This window comes from Chrysoperla carnea, chromosome 1 (assembly GCF_905475395.1).
Source record: "Chrysoperla carnea chromosome 1, inChrCarn1.1, whole genome shotgun sequence".
NCBI lineage: Eukaryota > Metazoa > Arthropoda > Insecta > Neuroptera > Chrysopidae > Chrysoperla > Chrysoperla carnea.
In genome coordinates, this window is record NC_058337.1 from 34,987 (window position 1) to 61,357 (window position 26,371).

A 26,371-nucleotide genomic window follows, 5' to 3' on the forward strand; every position below is an offset into this window, starting at 1 on the left:
AGTTAGAACCCAACCCAACCCAACCCAACCCAACCCAACCCAATCCAACCCAACCCAACCCAACCCAACCCAACCCAACCCAACCCAACCCAACCCAACCCAACCCAACCCAACCCAACCCAACCATTTCCATTTTCACGAATTTCCCGGAAATTTTTTATCGATGTTATTTGGAAAAACATTCTAAGCAAGAGGTTCCGGAGTGGCACAAAATTTTCGTCCTTTTTGCCCTAGGACCAACCGTTTTCGAGATATAGCCAATTTTCCAACCATTTCCATTTTCACGAATTTCCCGGAAATTTTTTATCGATGTTATTTGGAAAAACTTTCTAAGCAAGAGGTTCAGGAGTGGCACAAAATTTTCGTCCTTTTTGCCCTAGGACCAACCGTTTTCGAGATATAGCCAATTTTCCAACCATTTCCATTTTCACGAATTTCCCGGAAATTTTTTATCGATGTTATTTGGAAAAACATTCTAAGCAAGAGATTCCGGAGTGGCACAAAATTTTCGTCCTTTTTGCCCTAGGACCAACCGTTTTCGAGATATAGCCAATTTTCCAACCATTTCCATTTTCACGAATTTCCCGGAAATTTTTTATCGATGTTATTTGGAAAAACTTTCTAAGCAAGAGGTTCAGGAGTGGCACAAAATTTTCGTCCTTTTTGCCCTAGGACCAACCGTTTTCGAGATATAGCCAATTTTCCATTTTCACATGTAACAATTTCAAGACAAATTTCACCAAAAATTATGAAAATTTTTAACCTTTGTATTAGGAGAATATAAGTTGAAAACCCAACCCAACCCAACCCAACCCAACCCAATCCAACCCAACCCAACCCAACCCAACCCAACCCAACCCAACCCAACCCAACCCAACCCAACCATTTCCATTTTCACGAATTTCCCGGAAATTTTTTATCGATGTTATTTGGAAAAACATTCTAAGCAAGAGGTTCCGGAGTGGCACAAAATTTTCGTCCTTTTTGCCCTAGGACCAACCGTTTTCGAGATATAGCCAATTTTCCAACCATTTCCATTTTCACGAATTTCCCGGAAATTTTTTATCGATGTTATTTGGAAAAACTTTCTAAGCAAGAGGTTCAGGAGTGGCACAAAATTTTCGTCCTTTTTGCCCTAGGACCAACCGTTTTCGAGATATAGCCAATTTTCCATTTTCACATGTAACAATTTCAAGACAAATTTCACCAAAAATTATGAAAATTTTTAACATTTGTATTAGGAGAATATAAGTTGAAAACCCAACCCAACCCAATCCAACCCAACCCAACCCAACCCAATCCAACCCAACCCAACCCAACCCAACCCAACCCAACCCAACCCAACCATTTCCATTTTCACGAATTTCCCGGAAATTTTTTATCGATGTTATTTGGAAAAACTTTCTAAGCAAGAGGTTCAGGAGTGGCACAAAATTTTCGTCCTTTTTGCCCTAGGACCAACCGTTTTCGAGATATAGCGATTTTACATTTTCAAAACGTAAATTTTTCAAGAGAAATTTCACCAAAAATTATGAAAATTTTTAACATTTGTATTAGGAGAATATAAGTTGAAAGGGGAAAAAGTAGTACCTGATAGGGAAATGGTAAGTTAGTGTTTTCACCCTAAAAACCTTTTTCTTTTTTGGGTTGGGTTGGGTTGGGTTGGGTTGGGTTGGGTTGGGTTGGGTTGGGTTGATAAGGGAAAAAGTAGTACCTGATAGGGAAATGGTAAGTAAGTGTTTTCACCCTGAAAACCTTTTTCTTTTTTCTTTTTTCTGGTATTTTTTTATAAGTATAAATAAAACAATTTTAACTATTTATTTTGTTCGTTTCGTTTCGTTCCATTTACATAGCGAATTATTTGCACCTTATGTGCAAATAAAAAAGAAAATGAAAATCTTTTTATGAAAATCTTAGTGTACTAACCTGGCATTATATTCTCCTATTACAAATTGAAGAAAATTGAAGTAATTTTGGCCAAAAAACACAAAAAAATGAGAAAAAATCCATCAATTTTTAAACAAAATTTTCCATTTTCACGAATTTCCCGGAAATTTTTCATCGATGTTATTTGGAAAAACATTTTAAGCAAGAGGTTCAGGAGTGGCACAAAATTTTCGTCCTTTTTGCCCTAGGACCAACCGTTTTCGAGATATAGCGATTTTACATTTTCAAAACGTAAATTTTTCAAGACAAATTTCACCAAAAATTATGAAAATTTTTAACATTTGTATTAGGAGAATATTAGTTGAAAAGGGAAAAAGTAGTACCATTTTTAACCATAAATCGAGGTAAAATGTTAGTTTAGTTAGTTTATAATAAAAATTATTACATTTGTATTTAATGTAAATAATTATTAATAAAAAAATAAATAAATATATTTATTATTTTTAAATTTGTACCAGTTAACAAAAAACAATGAAGTATAAATATTAAAAATCATTTCTATTAACAAACTTAAGATTTATTTAATTTGATGCATTGAAAACAATGTAAATTATCAAATGAAACTAGTAGTTCCATCTATAGAAAACATATTGAACTAAAAATAATTACAAAAGCAGAGCCATCTATGCCAAATAGTTTGAACTATTTATTTACTGCTAGTTCAAAATATTCACCAAAGATGGCACCACCGTTGTTTACAGTTAGTTCAAAATATTACCCATAGATGTCACTATAGTCGGATCATGTTAGTTCAAACTGTTTGCTATAGATGGCATTACTATGGCAGTTAATAAATAGTTCAAACTATTTGCCATAGATGGCTCTGCTTTTGTAATTATTTTTAGTTCAATATGTTTCCTATAGATGGCACTACTAGTTTCATTTGATAATTTATATTGTTTTCATTGCATCAAATTAAATAAATCTTAAGTTTGTTAATATAATAATTTTTAAAATTCATACTTTACTCTGTTATGTTTTCTTTACTACAAATTATCAAATTGATTTTTCCAATCCTTTCTTATCATTTTAAAATAAATACTTGATTTATCAGCTTATGTCGGTAAAACCGTTTCAATTTATTATTTAGTCAAACTGACAGTTGTAGAGTTTGACATATTATTCATAAACATAACTAATTGATTAATGATTAATTAAATAATTATTTAAATAAAAGTTTAATATTTATTTTTTAAATAATATATTTTTAAAGTTTACTTTGTATTCGTTAAAATGGTTGAAGTAAGTAACGTCTTCCCGTCAATAAATGTAGTTAAATTAATTAATTTTGTATTAAATTTATTGAACAGGAATTAAAGAAGTACATGAACACGTTACTAAACAGGTACTTTTATTACTTGTTTTATTTAATAATAAATAATTAATTAATGATTTTTATTAAATTTAGAGTTCATGGATTGCATTGCATATTAATTTCGGATAGGGATGGTGTCCCAGTTGTTAAGGGTATAAATAAAGGTCGATCGATTGATTTGTATGATTGATTGATTGAATGTTGAATGTTTTTTAGTAACAAGTGATAAAGTTCCTGAACTAGCGCAACGTCCAACATTTCTCTCAACATTTGCGTTAGCTTCGGATCAAGGCAGTAAACTTGGTTTAGGTAAAAATAAAACATTGATTTGTATGTATTCCCAATATCAAGTGATTCAATTCAATAAATTACCGCTTGTGATCAATTTGATTGCAAGTAGTGAAGCTAACACAGGTCATTGTCTTGCTTTAGAAGAATATCTTGAACCGATTTTAAATGATTTAAAAACTGCTGTTATTGAACCTTAAAACTAAACTAAATTGTAATATAATTATGGATCTGGATCTGGATCTGGATCGTAGAACACACCATGATCTATGATCTATTTAAAACAAAAACACAAGTGAACTAAGAATATCAATCAAATACTTTTTAAAATAAAGTGCAGGTCTTGAAGTCACTTTGATTTACTTCTAAATAAGATAAATATTATTTAGATCGTTCGATGTTGTGTTCTAAGGATCCAGGATCCAGGATCCACATTCATCCTGTTATAATTATTAATAATTAATTGTTTTATATAATTTTATTAAAAAACATTTTACTTACATTTTATTATTTATTTGCTTCAAACCATTTCCTACAATTGTACAAATATTCGATACCTAAACTTCCTTTTCAACCTTCACCCTGCCGAAGATCAAAAATAGATAAATACAAAGTTTGTAGCTGCTGTTGGTATAACTAGACTAAATAATAAGTCTGAATTAGACAATTGAAAAACGTTGAGAAATTCAGAGTTCCAAACACTTATTCGTTTTTCAAATATTTTTTCCAACAGGATCGTTAGACACCAAATTGACTTTTGATCAGACTGAACGAAGACTTTTACATTCCTTAAAGAAAAGTTATTAATGAAATTGAAAAGGAAAGAATGAAATGTAAAGATTTTAAAGATTAGGAATGGATAAAATTTAGGTTATTTGTTTTTGTTTTTATTATTAAAATTTATAAACATTAAATTAATATTTTTGTACAGTTTTACAGTATTTGATTATTTGGTCTTTTGACCTGGACCTGATGATGATGTATCGGTATCGGTAACATCACTTGACGTGGATGCTGTGGATGGTTTTGATTCATGATTCATCATCGTACTTGATACAAACATATTTGGTATACTATTACCAAAATAAATTTTACTATTTTGTGCTAGAGTCTCATATTTTCTTAATTCTAGATATTCTGGTGTTAATAACAATTGATTCGCTTCAGCATGTCGTTGTGCTTGATAGAATTCAGCATCTGTTCGACTTTTCTGTCGCGCCAGATGCATTTCATCTTCAATAAGTGCTATGCGTTGTAATGATTCTTTTTCCATTACTTTCTGTTCGTATTGAATTTTCGCTACTTGAGCGACTTTTTCAGCTTCGATTATTGCTTTTTTCCGTTCGGTTTCTGCGTCTTTTTCGACAACCTGTAATAAATAATTGTATGTTATCTTTAAATTGTAATCCTTTCAGTGCTCTATAAGGAATAATAAATAGAAGGGAAATGAACGGGAACTTGAACTTTAAAAGAGGGATGAAATCGTTAATTTTTATATTTTGATAAATAAAAAAGAAAATGAAAATCTTTTTATGAAAATCTTAGAGTACTAACCTGGCATTATATTCTCCTAATACAAATTGAAGAAAATTGAAGTAATTTTGGCCAAAAAACACAAAAAAATGAGAAAAAATCCATCAATTTTTAAACAAAATTTTCCATTTTCACGAATTTCCCGGAAATTTTTCATCGATGTTATTTGGAAAAACATTCTAAGCAAGAGGTTCAGGAGTGGCTCAAAATTTTCGTCCTTTTTGCTCTAGGACCAACCGTTTTCGAGATATAGCGATTTTTCATTTTCAAATGGTAAATTTTTCAAGACAAATTTCACCAAAAATTATGAAAATTTTTAACGTTTGTATTAGGAGAATATAAGTTGACAAGGGAAATAGTATTACCTGATAGGGAAATGGTAAGTTAGTGTTTTCACCCTAAAAACCTTTTTCTTTTTTCTGGTATTAATTAGTATAAATAAAACTTTTACCTTCTTTGTTCGTTTCGTTTGTTCCATTTACATAGCGAATTATTTGCACCTTATGTGCAAATAAAAAAGAAAGGATTGGAAAAATCAATTTGATAATTTGTAGTAAAGAAAACATAACATAGTAAAGTATGAATTTTAAAAATTATTTCAGTGAAAAAACTTATTACAAAAACAAAATACATTTAAATGCCATTTATGGTAAACTTGCTGAACTAATATTAATTTCGATGGTGGGTGCTGTCTATGGTCATGTTTACCATAATTTGTAATCTGCCCACTATCATTAAAAAAATTGACATTTTACAGAGGGTAATCCAACTGACATTTAATACAACTTATTAACCACAAATTTAAACATGAACAAATGAAAACTTTTAACTTTTAGGTCAATTTGAGTTTGTACCTCGATGTAATTATAAGTATTATAGATTTATCAAAACTGACGGAATCTAATTTGGTGTAGGTTGATTAAAAAAAAAAAACAAAACAAAATTGGAAAATCATGATTATTTATTATGTAAAAAAGTAGCTAAATTATACTATGAAAATAAATATATAATTAATTAATATAATCAATAATTATAATATAACACTATTTGTTTATTTATATTTTCGACATGCCTATTTATTATGTAAACTTTTTATTAAATTAATGAATATAAATAAACTATATTTATAAATACACATTACACATACATATATTTAATACCGATACATTGAATTTATTTATTAATTTTTATTAAATTTATCTATGTAATTTAAAAAAATGCGAAAAGTAGCATCACATTTAAGAACATGAAACAAATTTGACATTTCTAACATAACAAAATAAAATGATACACTGCGCGCCATCTATCTACATAATAAGAAAACTATGCTTAAATTTTAAATTACCGACTGAAAAATAAATACAAATATGGTCTGAGCTAAAATGTGTAGCTATTTGAATAAAAAAAATTACTTTGTAAAAATGTCTAATTATAAAATATAAATAATTAATTAATATAATCAATAATTATAATAAAATATAATATAAATATTTTTTCACTTACCTTTTCGTCATATTTATCATGTAAACTTTTTTTTATTAAATAAATTAGGATACATTTCACACAAGCTTTATAAATATATATTTATATAAACAAATAAATATATTTAGAACCGATAAATTAAATTTATATTTTAATTTTTATTAAAATTAAAACTAAAATTATCACTTTTCGTAAAATGTCAAAATAAAATGATACACTGCGCGCCATCTATGCACATAATAGAAAAGCTATACTTATATTATAAATTATTGTAAAATAAAATACAACCACAATAATTGAATACTAATGTTAATAAAAAATCGAATAGATTTAAAATAATTATCATATTTGTCTAATTAATATAAATCACTTACCTAGATGAAATTCATTCACGTTCGATATTCTAATTCATAGGTTATATGTATGACAGCTGATTATTTGTAATAGCAAAACATTGACAGACTATGCGTTATCAAACCTGCCATTTTGAAACACACATATTAAGTAGGCGTAGCAAAATATCAAACCCCTTTTAAACTTAAAAATTTATTTTAAAAAATAAACCATAAAACCACTTTTTTCTAGGAAGAACACTCACCATTAAATTACCTTTCAAATAAAACCAAAGAAACCATTAAAAAATAAACCATAAAACCCCTTTTTTCTAGTAAGAACACTCACCATTAAATTACCTTTCAAACAAAACCAAAGAAACCATTAAAAAATAAACCATAAAACCCCTTTTTTCTAGTAAGAACACTCACCATTAAATTACCTTTCAAACAAAACCAAAGAAACCATTAAAAAATAAACCATAAAACCCCTTTTTTCTAGTAAGAACACTCACCATTAAATTACCTTTCAAACAAAACCAAAGAAACAATTAAAAAATAAACCATAAAACCCCTTTTTTCTAGTAAGAACACTCACCATTAAGTTACCTTTCAAACAAAACCAAAGAAACCATTAAAAAATAAACCATAAAACCCCTTTTTTCTAGTAAGAACACTCACCATTAAATTACCTTTCAAACAAAACCAAAGAAACAATTAAAAAATAAACCATAAAACCCCTTTTTTCTAGTAAGAACACTCACCATTAAGTTACCTTTCAAACAAAACCAAAGAAACCATTAAAAAATAAACCATAAAACCCCTTTTTTCTAGTAAGAACACTCACCATTAAATTACCTTTCAAACAAAACCAAAGAAAAAAATTAAAAAATAAACCATAAAACCCCTTTTTTCTAGTTCGAGGGTTAAAAAATATGATGACTGGCGGGGAGGGAGCCTAAATATATGTTGATGAATATTATTTTTAGTGGATTTATCAAACAATTCTTCGTCGTCTGGTTGATGAAATCGATTGTTTGAATGAAGCATTACATCGTTATAACTTTGTTGGTGTACAAATCGGTGCAGTTGGATTAGAACGTTTACGTAAAACAGCTCAAACACAATTAGCTCAACAATATGTACCAACTTTATGTTCATTAATACCATTCTTAGAAGTGAATTCGAATCAAGAGTATTTAGTAAAATGGATTCAAGAACTAGCAAAAGGTGGTTCGATGAGTGAATATCGTTGGAATTCTGGTTCAACTTTCAATGGTAAACAATGGGAGGATCATTTACCAACCGATGCTGCTGTAAGTACCTGTACCTAAACTTTATTTATTTTATTTATTATTCATCAAATTAAAATAAGAAAATTATTTAAAAAATACATTTTTCTCATTATGTCGTCTGGTGGTAGCCATCCATATTGAATTTTCTTGATTGCCATGTCTTCAGTACAAATCGATTGACGTCCAAATCATCCAAATCGATACACATACATTTACTGGATTGTTTTTATCAATTAAATGATGGTGGAGGAACAGCCTGTACTGTAATATAAAAATGTTAATTATTTTAATTTTAGATTGTAATGCATTTGATGGCTACTTATTTGGATACACAATTGGTTCCATTACCACATCAACCAGATGCAAGAAAGTTTGTTGTGGATAATGGGTATGTTGTTAACCTGTGAACAGAAAAATTAAAAACAGTCATTTTGTGGCTCTAATAATAAAAAGAGTCCTTTGGAATGAACCCATCCACATTTGTCAGCTTCCGGTAAATGTTTATTAACGTCAGCTTGTCTCTATCTTTGGATATCTCTAAATCCAAAAATGGTAAGTTTTCATCCAGCTTCTCTTCGACGAATTCCTTCAAATTCCTTCTTGAAGTTTGTTGTGGATAATGGGTATGTTGTTAACCTGTGAACAGAAAAATTAAAAACAGTCATTTTGTGGCTCTAATAATTAAAAAAAAGTCCTTTGGAATGAACCCATCCACATTTGTCAGCTTCCGGTAAATGTTTATTAACGTCAGCTTGTCTCTATCTTTGGATATTTTTAAATCCAAAAATGGTAATTTTCCATCCAGCTCCTCTTCGACGGTGATTTTGATGTTGGGTTCCGCTTTGTTCAGAAATTCCAAAAAATCTTGTACGCTCGTTTTCTTATTTATAATTGTAAATATGTCATCTACGTAACGATACCAATGTTGTGGGAAATACTTGTTTTACGCTGCTTGTTTTAAATTCCTTTCCAATCTTGACATGAAGACATATTGGTTTCAGGTACCTGTTAATAAAATTTTTTATTAAATTGAAAATAAATTTGTTCAATGCATAATCTCGTTAACCGGAGATATTCTCCTTTATCCACTTCAGGCACATTGTTCTCCGTCCGCCATTCCTCCAAGTGGTCCAACGCTTAATTAATTGGCACACTAGGAAAAAGGGCCGTTACGTTAAAAGATTCAAACTTATCCCCATCTAATAAATTGACACCCTTAAGTTTTTCTATGAGTTCCATAGAATTCGTGACACTATTACCTGTTGGCTTGTTGAATTTATTAAATTCTGACACAAGCCATTTTGCGATCTTGTATGTTGGTGAGCTGATTCCGTATATAATATGCCGCATACCATCTCTTTCCTTGTGAATTTTCGGCAATCAGTAGCTGACATTGTTTGATTGCCTCTTTTATTTTTTTGATGTTCTTTTGGACTGAATCCTTCTCGACACGTTGATATGGTCCTTCCCTTAATAGCTTTTATTTACAAGAGAGTTAAATAAATAATAATGGATCATAGAAAAGCCACTACTTACGTCATATCGAAAACTCGTTATTTACTTTCAAGTTTTCTAAGATTACAATCCAGTCCAGTCCAGTCCATCAACAAAACTAGGTACTAGGTATTCAATGTTGGTTGACCATGCCATTCATACAAATTACTTATCTCTCAATCCATTATTGTGATTCTTTTAAATTCATACCAATCATAACAAATCGGAATAAATCTAAGGGGGAAACAAACTCATAAAAAAACTAAAGTTTTTGAGTTTTAGCGAGATTAACGCACAGCAATTTATTTTTATATATACAGATTGAAACATTGATTGATACATTGAAAAAAAAAACCCAACTCAACCCACACCCACACTCAACCCAACCCAACTTAACCCAACCCAACCCAACCATACACTCAACCCAACCCAACCCAACCCAACCCAACCTCACACTCACCCACACTTACAAGTTGTCTCCTCGATCACCAGGTCTGTCACCTTACGACTATATTTTATGGAGTGATCTTAAAACACGTTTATACATAAACAAACCACGTACACTTTATGCCCCGAGTGAAACAATAACACTAACATTTATTAAAAGTATAACTTGTGTTTGAAAAATTATGTATTAAAAAATTAAAAATATTTAATAAAATAAAATTCATAATTTAAAAAGCAACTTTTTGATTTAATAAATTTGCAAACAAGTATTATTGTGGTTTTTCTTGAAAATTAAAAACACTTAATTCGATTTTTGAATTTTTCAAAAATCCGCATAAATGTGTTGTTTTTTCAATCTCTTAATTTTATAAGGACATTTCTTGGACAAAAAACACGCAAAAATTGTTTACAGCCCAGCTAGTCAAGACTAACCCGGCTTCCGTCCATAAAATTTCCAATAGTCAGAAATGTACCAATTTACAGGAACGCGATAATAACCCATCATACATCTGACAACATTGCTTGCCCTATTTATTTACGCCTGACTTAAAAGTCTAAAATCCACGATTTCTATTCTATGTTGGAAGAGTTCACAACACCCAACTTAATCTTATATTGGCAAATAATCTAACATTGAATTTACATGAAATTTATTACAAAACATCAACAAGAAATACATTAGTAGAGAAGGACTACACCAAATTAATTATTGATTGTATTTATTTGATCCATTTTTAAAAGGCCGATTCCTTTTACACCACCTAACGTTCAAAAGACAGCACAGGTTATTTTTGTTGTATTTAACGAGATACTAACTAAAATTCATGAAAAATTAAATGTTGTGATAACATTCTTAACATGAAAGCATGACTTGCAAGAATCGTTTCTTAAAATTGGTTTGGCGTAACTTAAAAAATATATAAACATATCACCTACCTGTGATCGCTTACATGTCAAAAACTAAAAAATTATTACATTTACAACATATTAAGGTGCATAAATAATTATGAATCTAATTTATTAATAACAACTAATAATAATAACTTTTATTTATTTTGTACAAATATCACTTTCATTATACAAATGGTTTTTCTTCACTATGAATCCATTCATATTAAATGAAACAACTATTCTGCTTAAATCTTGTATTAAAAATATAACATAAAATGGTCCATTTACATGAAAAAATCTTTATGTTGAACTTATGTAAAATGTTGTATTTTATTTTTCACTATTATAACGTCATTTTAACCATATTTTAAATATTTCATCTAAAATAAAACAAAACAAATGTAAATGATTATAATTAATATAATCAATGATTATACTAAAAATTTATTTTCATATTTATTATGTAAACTTTTTTTTAAAATAAATGAAGATACACTTCAAACAAATTATATAAATATATATTTAAATTTTCACATATATTTAAAACCGATAAATTTATTTTATGTATTAATTTAAATTAAAATTACCTATATGTAAATTAATAAAATTCAAAAGGTAGCCATTTTAATTGAATGACTTTCTTAAGTGTCAAAATAAAATGATACACAGCGCACCATCTATGTACATAATAAAAAAGCTATACATATATTTTAAATTACAGATCACTTTAAAATAAAATACTTACACCATTATTTGAAACAATCGAACAGATTTAAATTATTAAATACCCTATTAATTTAATTAATATGAACAAATAATTTACACAAATGAAATTCACACACGTTACAAGTTTCTAATTCGTAGGTTTATATATGTATGTACATGTCAACAGAAAAACACAACTAATTATTTGTGATAGCAATACATTGCAGGCTATACGTTGTCAAACCTGCCATTTTAAAATACACATACTAAATGGACGTAGCAAAACATCGCTACATATATAACTTTGTTAAGTCCAAAGAGTATAGGGTAGAGAAGAAGCAGGAATATAATTTTAAGTGACATCTGGAGTCTGTGGCGATCAACTATTAAGTTTGTAGGCCTTTGCGGGTATGACTATTAAGTTTAACTACTTTGCGGGGGCGACTATTATCTATTAAGTTTAAAAGCCTTACTCGGTAGAGGCGCTGAAACTCGTATACTACGATTTTACATTAGCTCATATGGGCTGCTTCTCCTCTACCCTATGCTCTTTGGTTAAGTCATATTTTCCACCAGCACCGATAAAAATCTTGTTATAGGGAGTAAATTCCTTGGTTAAACGGTTTTTTCGGATTTATTTCGTTGATTAGTTAATAAGACGTATTTATTAATAAATAAATTTTGATAAAATAAATTTAAGATGACATTATTCGTACATGAATTAATGTTGATTTGATTTGAATTTAATTAATAGTGAATTAAATATATATTTAAAAAGGTTTTTAATAAAATAAATGAATAAATTTAGTTCTTAGTTTAGTTATGCCATCACATATATTATTTTTATAATTTTATTATACATTTCATAATACAATAAGTAATTAATTTTATATGACTAATAATAATAATATATGATATTAAATTAAATATAATTAAATTTAAATTTAATTATATTTAATTTAATGTGTGTGTGTGTGTGTTTATTTGCAGCATTTGAAGCAAGTAAGCTGCCTCTCTGCTCATCATACAACAGAATATATTAATTATTATTAATTATATTATTTAATATTTATAAATATAAATATTAAATAATATAATTAATAAATTATAATAATTGATCAAAATTTTCTACTTGTCATTCATATTAATTGATTGATTGATTAATAATAACAAATCTCAATCAAATATACCTTCTTGAATTGAATATAGATAGATAGATAGATAGTATTAAAAGTTTTAGATTATTTAAAATAATAAAAAATACATTCATTAAAAATAGTACCCAAAAACAAAAAAATTTAATAATTAATAAAAATAAACAAGTTTAGATGTTTGAACAACAACAACAATAACAAACAACAATTAGATTGATTGTAGATGTAAGATGTTATTGTTCTTGTATGTATTTTAAATATAAACATTTAAAGTTTATTTATCTAATTCTGATTCTGATTCTGATTCATAAATAAATGAATGAATGGAATGTTAACTTTATTAACACTTGTTTGTTTATTGTTTATTGTTTATATTTAATAAATCATACTTGTTTGTTTGTTTAATTTTATTTAATTAATAATATTAATAATTCATCAATTAAATCCAATTCAACAACTGACTCTATCTAACTGATTGATTGATTGATTGATTCATCATTGATGCATTGAATCCACATGATGAATGAATGAATCAAAAGAACTCTTTTGTGTGTCACGACATGTCATTGTGATTGGTGGTAATGCTAATGGTAGATTGATTTCAATGGGCTCCATGTTCCATACATGTTGTACATCAGCACGACGACCATTACCATCGATATCCAAACCCAAATGAATGTTAGTTGGAGTATTACCAAAAACAAAATGTTCTTCAGTCAATGGTAGCGTATCTTTTAACAACAACCATATCTTTTCATCAGCAATAATATGTACTTTGGGTACTGGGAATCCATTAAATGGACTTGCAACGGCTAATGTGTATGCACCCATGTTTTCAAAATAAATCCATTCACCCAATTCAATTTCTGGTAGAAGCATACTATCAATAACTTTATCTAAACCATCACAAGTTGGTCCCCAAATGCTGGATGGATAAAATTTGCCTCGTTTGTTTTCATTCATGAGTATGGGTGTTGGTTCGTAATGGTCGTACAAGATGTTGTTAAAACTACCATAGACGCCATCATTGATGTAATACATGACATGAGAAATGGTCGAGTTGTCAGCTGGACTTTTTATTTCACGTTTTGAATGGACATTACATGCAAGTGTGTATGCAGACGACACATAATAACGACCTGGTTCAGCAATCACATGGACTGGCACCTCAGCATCTTCTGGGAAGTAATCATTTAGTGCTTCATTCACAACATCAGCAATCTTCTGGATGGATGTTCCTCTATCGCCTGGATAACCACCTCCCAAATCTAAGAGTGTCATCGTGTAACCAAGTGTTTTTGCATAATCAAACACACCACGTGCTGTTTTAATAGCACGACGGAACACTGGTGGATTACGACAACCAGATCCAACATGGAAGCTAACGCCAACAACATCCAATCCCAAAGTGCATGCAAGTTTCAATAATCGTGGAGCTTCTGTAAAATAAATACCATTGTCATTTTAATTATTTATTTTATTTTATTTTAAATCAATTTAAATTTATTTATTTATGTTATTGATTGATCTGATCGTTGTTATAGTTATTATATTATACAAGTTGTTATACATTTTCAACAGTTGGCGAGTTGCAACTGCCAATGGATATAATGAATGTTATTTGATTGATTCTAATTTCAATCCAAACCCAATGCGTTACAGTAACTGAATGGAATGAATAAACTAACGTGACGTGACTTGACTTGACTGTCTTCATATTATTTTAAATTTACTGAATGGATTCAATCAATATCAATTAGATCAGATGAGATGAGATCACATAAAAATAATTACAACACAACACACCACACATTAATTGGTCCTGTATTGTTTTTAAAATTAAAATCTTACCAGTTTCAGCATCACAACCAAATTTCATTCCAAGTTGACATTGAGCGTTTTCATCATCGCATCTAACACGAATCACCATTTTAGCGGTTGGATGTAACTTCTTCACTTTATACAATTCAGCTTCACCATCGAATGTCATCAGATCCACACCAACTGCAGCTGCATGTGCGATATGTGATGAAGGTTTAGCTGGATTAGCAAATAGAATACGATTTGAATCAACACCAACAGACATCACTTTATTGATTTCAGCTTTTGATGCACAATCAAAACCAGTGCCTAATGCTGCTAAGATTTCAATCACCATTAGACTGTCGTTACATTTCACCGCTGTCAAATAATACAAAGTTTCAATTATTATTATTGTATTCTACCTATTCATTTTATATTATATTAAAAAACTCATTTTTGAAACTCCTTCCTGAGTAAACCTCCTTCAATACAATTATTCCGGTTTATTATTTAATTAACTTTATTAAAGATTCTTCATTTTCATTAAAAAAATGTCTTGTTTATGTTCTTTATACTGTGGTACTGTGGGTGAACATTTTGACAATAATCTTTTATTGATATAGTAGTCTTTAGAATTTTCAGCGTACAATTTTAAATTAGAATTTGAATGAAGTTTGCGTCGAACAAAGTAATTGGTCGAAAAAAAAAACCACAACTTTATTATTTATGTAAAATATATACTGAAACATTCAGTAGATGACGTTGTTACACGATTAATATGCAGGGAATTATCTAGCTAGGTTTCATTTTAAGAAAAAGTCATTTTCTCTCAAAAACGTTTTCTACGTTTTTCATAACATTTAGTATGCAGAAGATTTCGGAAAAAATATTACAATCTAGGTAGGTTTGATGAATGTAAGGTATTGATTAAAGTTCGATATTCATATTCTTACTTACCATAATATGGATAAACACGTGGCATGACCTGTTTAAATTGTTTATGTTTATAAACAATGTCACCAATGTCCAACACATAGAATGGATCTTCTTGACCACTGGATTCAGCGATCGTCTTCATCACACTTAGATAGTCAGTGTTGGCATCCACAACATGGATACGTTCATCTAATTCTGTTACTTTCATTTTAATAATGTTGTTTTGTTTTGGGTTTATAGAATGATATAGATTTAGTTAGAATTGTAAAATAAAACGTTGAACGTAGAAGTAGTTTAGTTTGTTTTAATTAAATTTGTTTAATTGATCAATCAAAATGAATGACAAGTACAAGTTTTTCGTTCTGTCGTAGTAAACAAACTAAAATTAAGAAATAAAATAAAAAGTTATTAATAATAAATAACTTAACTATAGTTAGTTATAGTTTGTTTATAGTTAAGGTAATACTTACGAGGCAGCTTGTGCTCAGGATCAAACAGCTTGTATTTGTAAGTAACTAATTTACGTGTTTAGCTATGATGATGCTAATAATAATAATAGTAGTAGTAGTAGAAGTAGTGTTGTTACAAAGCTACTGCTACTGTTATAGTGCTAGTGCTATGTATGTGAATGCTAGCACCAAGGAGGTTCACCGTTTAAACAAATACGCCAATTATAAAGAGCTTCAAATGGTCCTGTCACCTGGATCTGGTTAGCACGTGGTGTGGTTCTATCACAACCCTGAAATTAATTTAAAAACATACTTCATGTAGTAATTGTAATATCATTAATTAATTAATTAATTAATCATTTAATTAATAAGTAATACTATTAGTTGCTGTTCATTATAAATATGTATATACATAATACATTACATTAACTAACCGCGAGCGAATGCAGATGCAAGTACAGCTGCAGGTTAACAAGTAGGTACATAATCAATCAATCAATCATATTACTAATCAATTAAAATTAAAAACTCAAGATTTGATGATGGTTGATAGAAAAAACAAATAAAACTACAAATCAAATACAATAATTATTGTTAACAGTTTTTATTTGGATTTGAAGCATAACTCAAGTTGTTAGCTCAGGTTGTAAAATATTTTGTCCCATATATGGGACAAAAGTTATCAAAAGGTTAATAATAATAATAATATTTAAAATATGATGCAATGCAATACATTCAATTATTTAAAATATAATAAATATTAAGATAATTATTAAAGATAAGTTATAAGTTAATAAGTTATAAAAATGTTATCATTGATTTGTGTTGTGTGTCAAGGAACTAGATAATAGAGTTCAATTAACAACACAAGTTACATTCATCTTTTGTTCTTTGTTTATTTATTCTTGATCCTTAATCTAATTAATATTTAATATCAATCTAATTGATAACGTTTTTAATTTAAAGGTTAAAGGTAATCATCATTATATTATGATCATGTTTTAATGACTCATTTACAAATAATACATAATGAACAATGAACAAAGAACTGTTTAAATATTAAACCAAAGCGAATCTAACTTTCAGATCATTTTACGACATTTCTGTTAAAAGAATCTGACTTAAGGATACTTCAAAATTATATCTATTTGTTGTAAAGTTAATGTAAATGTGAATATGTATGTAATAAATGATTTAAGGAAATATCTCTATATTAGATCAACGGAACAGATTGAAACATTAATTAAAGCAAGTTTTTAACCAATACCCCTTGTCCGTCAAGAGAATTCCGTTGCAACTTGTAGGATCGACATTAAACATGTTTTTGTATAAAATTTAAAATTTTTAAAATGAACTAAGTATAGTATTTAATAATAATAAATGTAATACTTAAACTTACCAATAAATAAAATAAAAATAAATATTAATAAAAAATAAATAAATAAATAATATATGTAGATGGCAAACAAACTAAATAGATAGAGCTTTTAAGATGTCAAGACCACTGATATAATAATAAAACTACAGCGGTAAAGCTCTTAACTAAAAGCGTTAATTGATTGTTGTAATAGACTTGTAAGCACATTCTACAATCACAAACTATTTGTGAAATTCAATCAAATATTACATTCATATTTATATTAAATTCTTATCAAATAAAATGTTGATGATGTTCTTAAAAAAAATTAGATTAAATAAGTTAAGTAGACTTGAATAACTTAAGCATCATCATTTATTATTATTATTATTATTATTGTACTTAAATCAACCAATAATTTAAATTTTAGATAAGTTTTAAATCAAATACTTGACTTGACTACAAGGAACAACCAATCAACAATCATCTATCATCATACGAATACGTAACGTACAAGTCTAAGTCTACAAGTTCTAATTATAATCATTATTAATCCTTATTTAAATGGATTAAGTGTTTAAATTTATATTTTACGTCAAATTCAATTCAATCCAATTCAATAGTACTTTAGATAACACTAATGTGGGGGAGCAGGATGTACTTTTAATAAAAAAAACACTAGAACCCAGTCATTTTAAGTCTTTAACATTTTTAAATATTTAAGAAAACTTTAAACGTTATGTTAGTCAGCGTAAAAATTACTTAAATAAATAAGACGACATCGTGCGATTTAATAAACATTTATATTCATATTGAATGTGATTCATTCTCAAATCTCTGTAAATTCACGTCATAAGTTCAAATGAATTTACTTGATTTAGTTCAAAACCTAAAAGCTCGATCGCTACAGAATTGTGCTTTTAAAAGTAATTAAGATTCTAAATGTTTTGTACAAACTGTATCAACATACATTTATATCATTTATCCAATTTACTAGTTAGAACATTCTAAATGATAATAGTAAGTAAGCAACATAACACTTAGAATGTTTTAACTTTTACATTGCATATAATGTACGTTACGTAGCTGTAGGTAAGCATAATGAGCATTATTTTTTTCAAAACATAAAATATCTTCACCAAATTATTATTTTAAAAGTATTTAACAAATAAAACAAACAACGACATGAAAATAGTCATAATAATAGATAAATATGATTTAATAGATTACAATCACATGTACCATTTTTAAAAATAATTTATTAATTATACTAAACTATATTAATTACTAATTACTAGTCTGTCTGTCTGTCTTATTGTTAGATATCTAATAAATTAAAAAATATATAATTATTTATTTATTAGATTCAAATATTAGTACATTTCATTTCAATATATCATTATCAAGTAGGTATTCAATATTAAATTTAATTGTGTTGAGTTCTAAGTAATGAATATCATCAATTAGCTTAGTTTTGTTATGTTGGCTGTATTATTATAATAACACTAAAGACTGATTGACTTTATGTTTAATTACAATAAAAAAAAATCATAGCTCCTAAACTATTAAAAATATTTGTAAAGAATATCGTTTTATTTTATTCTACAAATATTTCCTTTTTTTATTCGTTTTGATACGCCGCGCCCAATAGAAACGGAAGATACGTCCGTAGATTGGCTTATAAATAATAACTTTACACTTGACTTGAAGATAGGTACTCATTTTAAAAGTATATTTTTATATTTGTTTTCTCTATATCTATAAAATAAAATAGTATGAAATGGCTTAGTAAATTTTTCAATAATTTAGGACCTATGTCGTAGAAACAATTAATTTGCATACGATAGCTACTCAGGGCCTATATTATAGTAGGTAGGTATATAATAATAATATAAATAAAATGTAGACCATCCAATTGTTTTGACTATTAATTATTATATTAACTACTAATAACTAGTTAGTAATTAGTTACTATCGTTACTTGATTGTATGTAAGTACAATGTTAAATAAAATCAATCATTCATTAAATACATGATATTGATACAATATTAGTATTATTTACGTATTTAATTATTTATTTATTTATCTTATCAAATCAATAAGTATCTAACTAATATTAATAAATTGTATTGTATTGTATTGAAGTGAAGTAATGATTAATTAATTAACTACATAACTTGATTTACCACACATATATCAACAAGATTATTAATTAAAGACCACCAATCAATTCAATTTATTTTTATAATTATTTTATTACTAAGACGTAATTTAATTAATTCAATTCAATGCAATACAGCAGCAGTCTTTATTAATTAATACACATGTTGTTATATAAGACTGATTGATTACTATACATTACAAGATAACAAGAGACGTACAATACTGACTTAACGTCATAAGAATAATGGTCTAATTTATTCTTAAACTTAAAACTTTAGAATCAGTCTTATATCAGGCATATGTAGCAGGTACATATATACATATATACTTAAGTCTTACAAGTATGTATACTTATTTAATATGAATATAGGATATAAATTTTAAGTGATAAGTTAAATTTAAAAAACTCCCGATAACTTTAAGTTTTTCGTGTATGGAACCCTAACCTCGCACTTGATACATAATTAAGAACACTCTCCATTAAATGATCTTTCAAATAAAATAAAATAAATTAACATCGGTTCATCCATTTAGATGCTACGATGCCACAGACAGACAGACACACAAATAGCAGTCAAACATATAACACTTATATTCTTAGACCAGGAGTTAAAAATAAAAAGCATTGTTTGATAAAATATGTTTTATTTTATTTAATTCAATAATGTTTTTTGATTGCATGTTACAGTCACAGTTACAGTCACTTGTCGCTTTAAAACATATTTTAATATTAATTAAACACTAGTTGATTGTATTTTTTCTAAAAGCATTTCCATTCGCTCCTTCATAATTGGTTGACCTTTTCTAGTTTTTTTACTTAATTTCTTATACTTTTCCATTTTATTCTTTTTATATTTCTTTAAAGCTTCTTCTCGTTCAGCTTTTTGTCGTAATAGATCTTGTTTCTTCTGTTTCTGTTCGTTTTGTAATCGTTGATATTCTAGTTGTGCACGATGATAAGCTGATAATTTCTTTTTTGGTGATTTTAATAAATTATTTTTATCATTTTCATCTTTCTCATCATCATTGATTATTATTTCTTGTGATTTAAATAATGAACTTTGAGTATTTTGTTTAATAATATTAAAGTTTGGATTGGTAACATAATTAATTTTAGGATTTGTTAATCGTTCTTCATCTGAATCAAAGTATTCATTATATATTTGTTTGACATCTAATTTTTTATTATCATCATCATTTTTAATTTGTTTATAATATTCATTAAGTAATGCTTTTTTACGTTTTTCTTGCCATTGTTCTAATTTATATTTTTTACTATATTTCTTTAATCGCCACGTTTTTTTATCAAATGTTTTACTTTTTTTACAATTTGTATTTGATTCAATATTAATATCTTGTACTTTATTATTTCTTAATCTATTACCTCCTCCAACTTGTTGTTGTTGTTTATTATTATTCTTTTTATATTTCTTTTCAATTCTTCCACCATTTTGATGTTGATGTTGAATTAATTTTAATTCATTTTTTGTATTTGTTATATTTTTACTTTTAAATAAATTATTATTAGTATTATTTAATTGTTTTTTATTATAATCACCAACATTAACAGCATGTGATTGTGATTGTGGTTTAACCTTATTTTTAGCCACCATTTTATTTTATTTATAACGTAGTACGTACCACAACACAATAAGTAGGTAGTTAACAGTTACTTTTCATACATTCATACATATTATTATTATTATATGTAAAAGTATTAAAGTGACATCTATTAACATAAAATTACATTACCAACATTAAATTACACACACACCATCTATATTCTATATTTTATACTTTTTTTTAAAATAAATATTAACCTAAATTATGCAATTTTAATAAAATGAAGCACACAATCAAAATATATATAAAATTAAAATACATATTAATAACAATATTAATATATTATTGTCAATTTAGATTGATTCAATTCTAAAGAATCTACAAAACCAATAAATTGATCAATCTGTACACATATTTAAGAGATCTTCTGCGGTTAACACCTCCTTACAATAATTAGAATTTAGCATTTTGAATTAATTTTCTATTTAAATTGGCAGTGATAAATTGAATATAGAACAGAAATTTTGAGTATTGAGCAGTAGTTAAATTAAATTACAGTTGCTATAACGTCATTAATAAAAAAAAAACAACGATTACGTAAAATCTAAAGAGGCAGAACTTACTCCAGTAGTTTACAAAGCAAGGTGATTCTAACAGTCATGGCCAATTATTTGGAAGATTTTAGTAGGTCTAGATTTTAATGGATTCTGGCTGTTAAAGTCGCCATGTAAACTAATGGATTTGTTTCTTTCCTTCCAGAAATTTGATTTAACGCAGTTGAGTTTTTAATTTTTTAAATTGTATATTCTATTTTAGACTTTTTATGTCTCAATATTAAAAAAAAAAGCTTTCTTATAAAGATACTTGAGTGTTTAAACAATTACAATGATACGTTAAATATTGAAATCCATTGAGCTGTTTGGAAGGTACGAGAACGAGGTAATAAAGAAATTTACAAACAAATATACAATCATACATATAGACATAATTGAACAACAGAACATAACGACCTGTTTTTTTTTTTTTTTTTTATTGCAGTTCAAGCAAAAAATATATAAAATTGAATTTATTGAATAATTGATACGTTTACATATTTTCTTTTTTAAGTAGGTATAAATTTTAATTCTAAAAACTCCAATAATAAAAATTAGCATCTAACACCAGCATCTATAGATGATCAAGAGGTGGTGTTTGCAATGACTGTTTCATTAATTAAGTAGTAAGTTATTTACCAAATTAACTTCTTAATAATAATTAGATATATATAATTTGAATGAATTGAGGGCGGATCAGGTCTGTGCACATGGAAGAGTCTTTGGGGGTTCAAACCCCTCCCATTGAGAATCTACATAAATTTGAATTAACAATATAGTCCATCGATACATTGTTTGATTTGATTTTTAAGTGAATACCTCAAACAGAAAGCTGGATCTTGATTGAAAGAAGAGGAAACACTGGAAAAAAGTACACAACCATTTTCAAAACCGTGAGCCATATCTGTGATGAATACCACGTAGAATTACGAAAGTCAAGGTTGTGCGTCATAACAGATTCAGACTAATTCAGTTGAAGATTATAATCGCAGAGGTGGATGCGCACAGAATTTTGGAAAAATTTTTTTTCTGTATCTCGCAGAATTAATTGATTGAATAGCGACTGATAAACAAATATTTGAAGTGGTTATTTATTTAAATGAATTGAATTAAATTTAGTTGATTTATTTGTTAGTGTTGTTGCTAACTGAACTAACTAACTTATAATATACTATACTACTGTGTAATAAGATTTATTATCATCTTATACAGATACAGAGTCAGAGTCAGAGTTCTAATTATAAATATTATATGATATAAATAATATGTCCTTGTAATTAATTATATATATTTATATTTAAAAAGATCATTTTATTTATTTATTTTTAATTAAATAGCTTACACTTATAATTATTATAAAAGATATTTAGTTGAGTTAAATTAAAAGATGTAGATTAGACATAGTTATTAGTTAGTTGGTTCATTGCTTGTTGTTATTATTAATTAATTTAGTTTAGTACAGATATTATAATTAGTAGCTGTAGTTAACAAACACATAATATTACTAATTAAATTAAATTTATTTTTAATATAAGTATATAAAAATATATATTAAAATAATAATTAATACAAGATAATATAATAATTAAATATTAAGTATGTATTATTTAAATATTTTATCATCAATATAAATGTAGGTATAGACTTTGATTAATAAATGACAATAAGAATAAGTATAAGTAATATGATATGTAGATAATTAATTATAATTATTTTATTTATTATTACTTAAATATATATATTGATTCAATTAAAAATGATTGACTAGTGACCAGTCTGAGTCAAATGACACTAGTAAGTCAGTCATTATTAATCATTATCAGTAACTAGTCAATAGTAGATAGTCATTATCAACTAATAAAATGATATGAATCATTGATAGTTAGTTACATGATTATAATTAGATTATTAAGCCTTCATAAATAATTAAGTAATGACATTGATAATGTTTTAATATTAATACTAATATTACCTTAATAAGCCACCCGTTGGGTTGGCTTTTGTTTAATGGCGGAATGGTGGAGTTTTTAACGTCACTTTTGTAATGAAATTATTTAGAAATCACTTTAAATAATAACACTAACACTTAACAACACTTTGTGTTTATTTATCTTATTTAAATTCGATTCAATAGTTCATCATAGGTAGAATATCTTCAATACTTGATTAATTTAATATAATTAATGACAATGAGTGACTGATCATTTACTAAATTAAATCAGTCTGTACAACTCAAGAGTTGAACATGAAGAGATTCGTGAACAGCAGAACACTGTCAACCACAATGAAGTATAATACAAATACAACTAAAGTAACTAGTCTAGCTAGTCTAGTAACATTTTTAGTTAGTGAGTTATTAAATCAAATCAACTTAAAGTTATTAAATATCCCTAATTATTAACTATTTCATATAAAATAATAATTATACTATATTTTAATTGACATAACATCAATCTATCAGGGCTTCTTAAACTATGGGTCGCGTAGCAAAATTCTGGGGTCGTGAGAGGTAAAAATACAATTTAACAAAAAATGTTTTTTAACTTGTAAAATTATTGTTATAAAGATAAAATAACAATTATCGTAGATAAATATATCATAAAATCTTCTAGTTCGGAAAGATTGTTTGTACCTGCATTTCTATTAAGAGTATTATAATAACTTGAATAACATTTACTGTGAATTATGAAATGTTATTGGAATTAATAAAAAATATAAATTTATTTTGTCAATCTCTAAAAGCCGAAATAATACCGAGAAATAATTATCAACAAAATTTCGAAGAGGTCTTACGTCCAAAAGTTTCAAACATTCTACCAAGATTTGATTTGTTATGCAATAAAAAACAGGCACATCCATCTCATTAAATTTTTAACTTATACTTTAATTAAATACTTACCACGCAACTACTTGAATATATTCGAGAGAATTAAGACGGTCAGAATCCACTTTTATTTTTGAAACTATAATAAATACAATTTTATAATTTTTTGTGCAATTTTTAATTATAGATTTTTGTATGTTTCAAAACGAATTCTAAACTTATATATTTTCATATGTATATGTATATTGTTACCTAATAAATAAATCATCAAAAAATATTAATTTATTTTTCTTTTATATTTGTATGAGGTCGTCAAGAAACTCGCAATCATAAATGGGGTCGTGAATTACAAAAGTTTAAGAAGCCCTGAATTCTATAATAATTTTTACATTTACATAATATCTTGTTTTATCTATTTTACCCTAAAGTTTTATTTTTTCAGCTTAGTGAAATCTTAATTTAATGCTGAAAGCAAGAGTCAAGCGTAGTCATAAAATTATTTCTTATTAACTTAAAATTTTTGATACTGTCATGAAATCATCTGTGATAACTTTATATACATCTTAAAAAATACGAATACGATAAGTCGAGGAAAGAATACAATATTGTTCAATCAATGGATGAAGGAGAATGTCAACAGAATTCAGATGATGTAAATGTGAGTCAGAAACAAAATACATCATGTAATGATGAAGCTGGTGTTCAAACTGAATCACTATACTTCTATCAAAGTGAAGGCTTTGGTAGCTTAGATGTCCATTTTAATTCAAGTTCAAGTCTAGATGACGATAGTTTAGATGACATTCAAATGGAAGATATGAGTGCAGCTAGTACATCAGCATCAGATGAAAATGTTGAATGTAAATATCAGTTATTAATCGATAAAAATTATGAAAAGAAAATACAATCGATATGTTATCAACTTTAGAGGATGCTCAACTATTCATTCCAATTAAACGACGCAAACGAAAAATACCAACTGATGAGAAGACGACTACTCAACAAGTTATGCAAGTACAAGTACAAGAACAACAAACACAATCAGAAAACATAGAATTATTAAGAATTGAACAAAATACAAATAATGTTAATCGAAATGACAATGAAAATATTAAAGAATGTGAGAATAATCAGGAACAAACTACAATGGAAAGTAAAAACACAACAACATTAGAACAACATGACGATGAGCGTTGTTGATTGAAAGTAATATCAAAAAAATTAAGAATTATTATAAAATTAAGTGAACAAATTGGAAATGATTTAAAAGAAGTACAATTTAATTTGAATGTAAATGCTCCCTCGACTTCGGAAAAACAAAATTATTGGTAGAATAACTTTTTTTGTTAGGGCGGAAGTGTTATGGTCCCATGACATTCGTACTATCACTCGGTACTCGGTAGTAAATCGCCCTGTAGTAGTTTATAAATCAGTATGTTATGTTGTTCTCGTGTATTTTGTATAAATTGCAGTTTCACATAAAACACACAATATTTTATTATATTCAGCTTTCTAGTCTTAAAACTTGTGGCATTTACACGTGTCACTTGTTTTCATGGTCAAATTTGAATACACGAGGATGATTGTCGACAGACGCGATTGAAATATTGCTTCCCTTCAGCCGCGTATATAAGTCATAGTTTTCTGACTCTTGGGGAATTCGTTAGTTGCATTTGAAGAGATCCGTTCGTTTTGCGGATCTATTAGTTAATTAATTCATATTCGGTTTTCGATTCAAATATTTTAAAACATCATTTCTTGTAAATACTTCATAAAATAAAGAGCATTTGTACAATAGT

At 27.4% G+C, this 26,371-nt stretch overlaps 4 protein-coding genes and 1 long non-coding RNA gene across 7 annotated transcripts; 3 read left to right on the plus strand and 2 right to left on the minus strand.

The window, feature by feature from the left end:
* The first annotated feature begins 3,022 nt into the window (after positions 1 to 3,022).
* Positions 3,023 to 3,412, plus strand: LOC123305845. Its single transcript, XR_006536867.1, has 3 exons — positions 3,023 to 3,189; positions 3,258 to 3,292; positions 3,356 to 3,412. It is a non-coding gene; the product is annotated as an uncharacterized LOC123305845 (long non-coding RNA).
* A 1,069-nt stretch (positions 3,413 to 4,481) lies between these two features.
* LOC123305847 (erlin-2-like) lies at positions 4,482 to 5,831 on the minus strand. Its single transcript, XM_044887681.1, has 2 exons — positions 5,535 to 5,831; positions 4,482 to 4,919 (listed from the first exon to the last, which is right to left on the minus strand). The coding sequence occupies exons 1-2, from the start codon at positions 5,559 to 5,561 to the stop codon at positions 4,497 to 4,499; spliced, it is 450 nt and encodes a 149-aa protein (XP_044743616.1). The 5' UTR covers positions 5,562 to 5,831; the 3' UTR covers positions 4,482 to 4,496.
* LOC123306037 (transmembrane protein 209-like) lies at positions 5,721 to 8,599 on the plus strand. Its single transcript, XM_044887905.1, has 3 exons — positions 5,721 to 5,732; positions 7,887 to 8,213; positions 8,489 to 8,599. Exons 1-3 carry the CDS (start codon positions 5,721 to 5,723, stop codon positions 8,597 to 8,599), a joined length of 450 nt encoding a protein of 149 aa, XP_044743840.1.
* Positions 8,600 to 13,099: 4,500 nt separating this feature from the next.
* LOC123305846 (ornithine decarboxylase-like) lies at positions 13,100 to 23,978 on the minus strand. 2 transcript variants are annotated; one of them, XM_044887679.1, is made up of 5 exons: positions 23,721 to 23,978; positions 16,093 to 16,361; positions 15,644 to 16,001; positions 14,735 to 15,064; positions 13,100 to 14,322 (listed from the first exon to the last, which is right to left on the minus strand). In XM_044887679.1, the coding sequence occupies exons 3-5, from the start codon at positions 15,828 to 15,830 to the stop codon at positions 13,379 to 13,381; spliced, it is 1,461 nt and encodes a 486-aa protein (XP_044743614.1). In that variant the 5' UTR covers positions 15,831 to 16,001; positions 16,093 to 16,361; positions 23,721 to 23,978; the 3' UTR covers positions 13,100 to 13,378. The 2 variants fall into 2 exon arrangements, with proteins under 2 accessions (XP_044743614.1, XP_044743615.1); XM_044887680.1 differs by lacking the exon at positions 23,721 to 23,978 and adding an exon at positions 17,471 to 17,666.
* A 176-nt stretch (positions 23,979 to 24,154) lies between these two features.
* On the plus strand, positions 24,155 to 26,369 carry LOC123305848 (putative uncharacterized protein DDB_G0288043). Of its 2 annotated transcripts, XM_044887683.1 has the most exons (3): positions 24,155 to 24,257; positions 25,015 to 25,432; positions 25,501 to 26,369. In XM_044887683.1, coding segments are annotated over exons 2-3 (246 nt in total). In that variant the 5' UTR covers positions 24,155 to 24,257; positions 25,015 to 25,188; the 3' UTR covers positions 25,503 to 26,369. The 2 variants fall into 2 exon arrangements, with proteins under 2 accessions (XP_044743618.1, XP_044743617.1); XM_044887682.1 differs by having other exon boundaries at positions 24,158 to 24,257; positions 25,015 to 26,369.
* Positions 26,370 to 26,371: the final 2 nt, after the last annotated feature.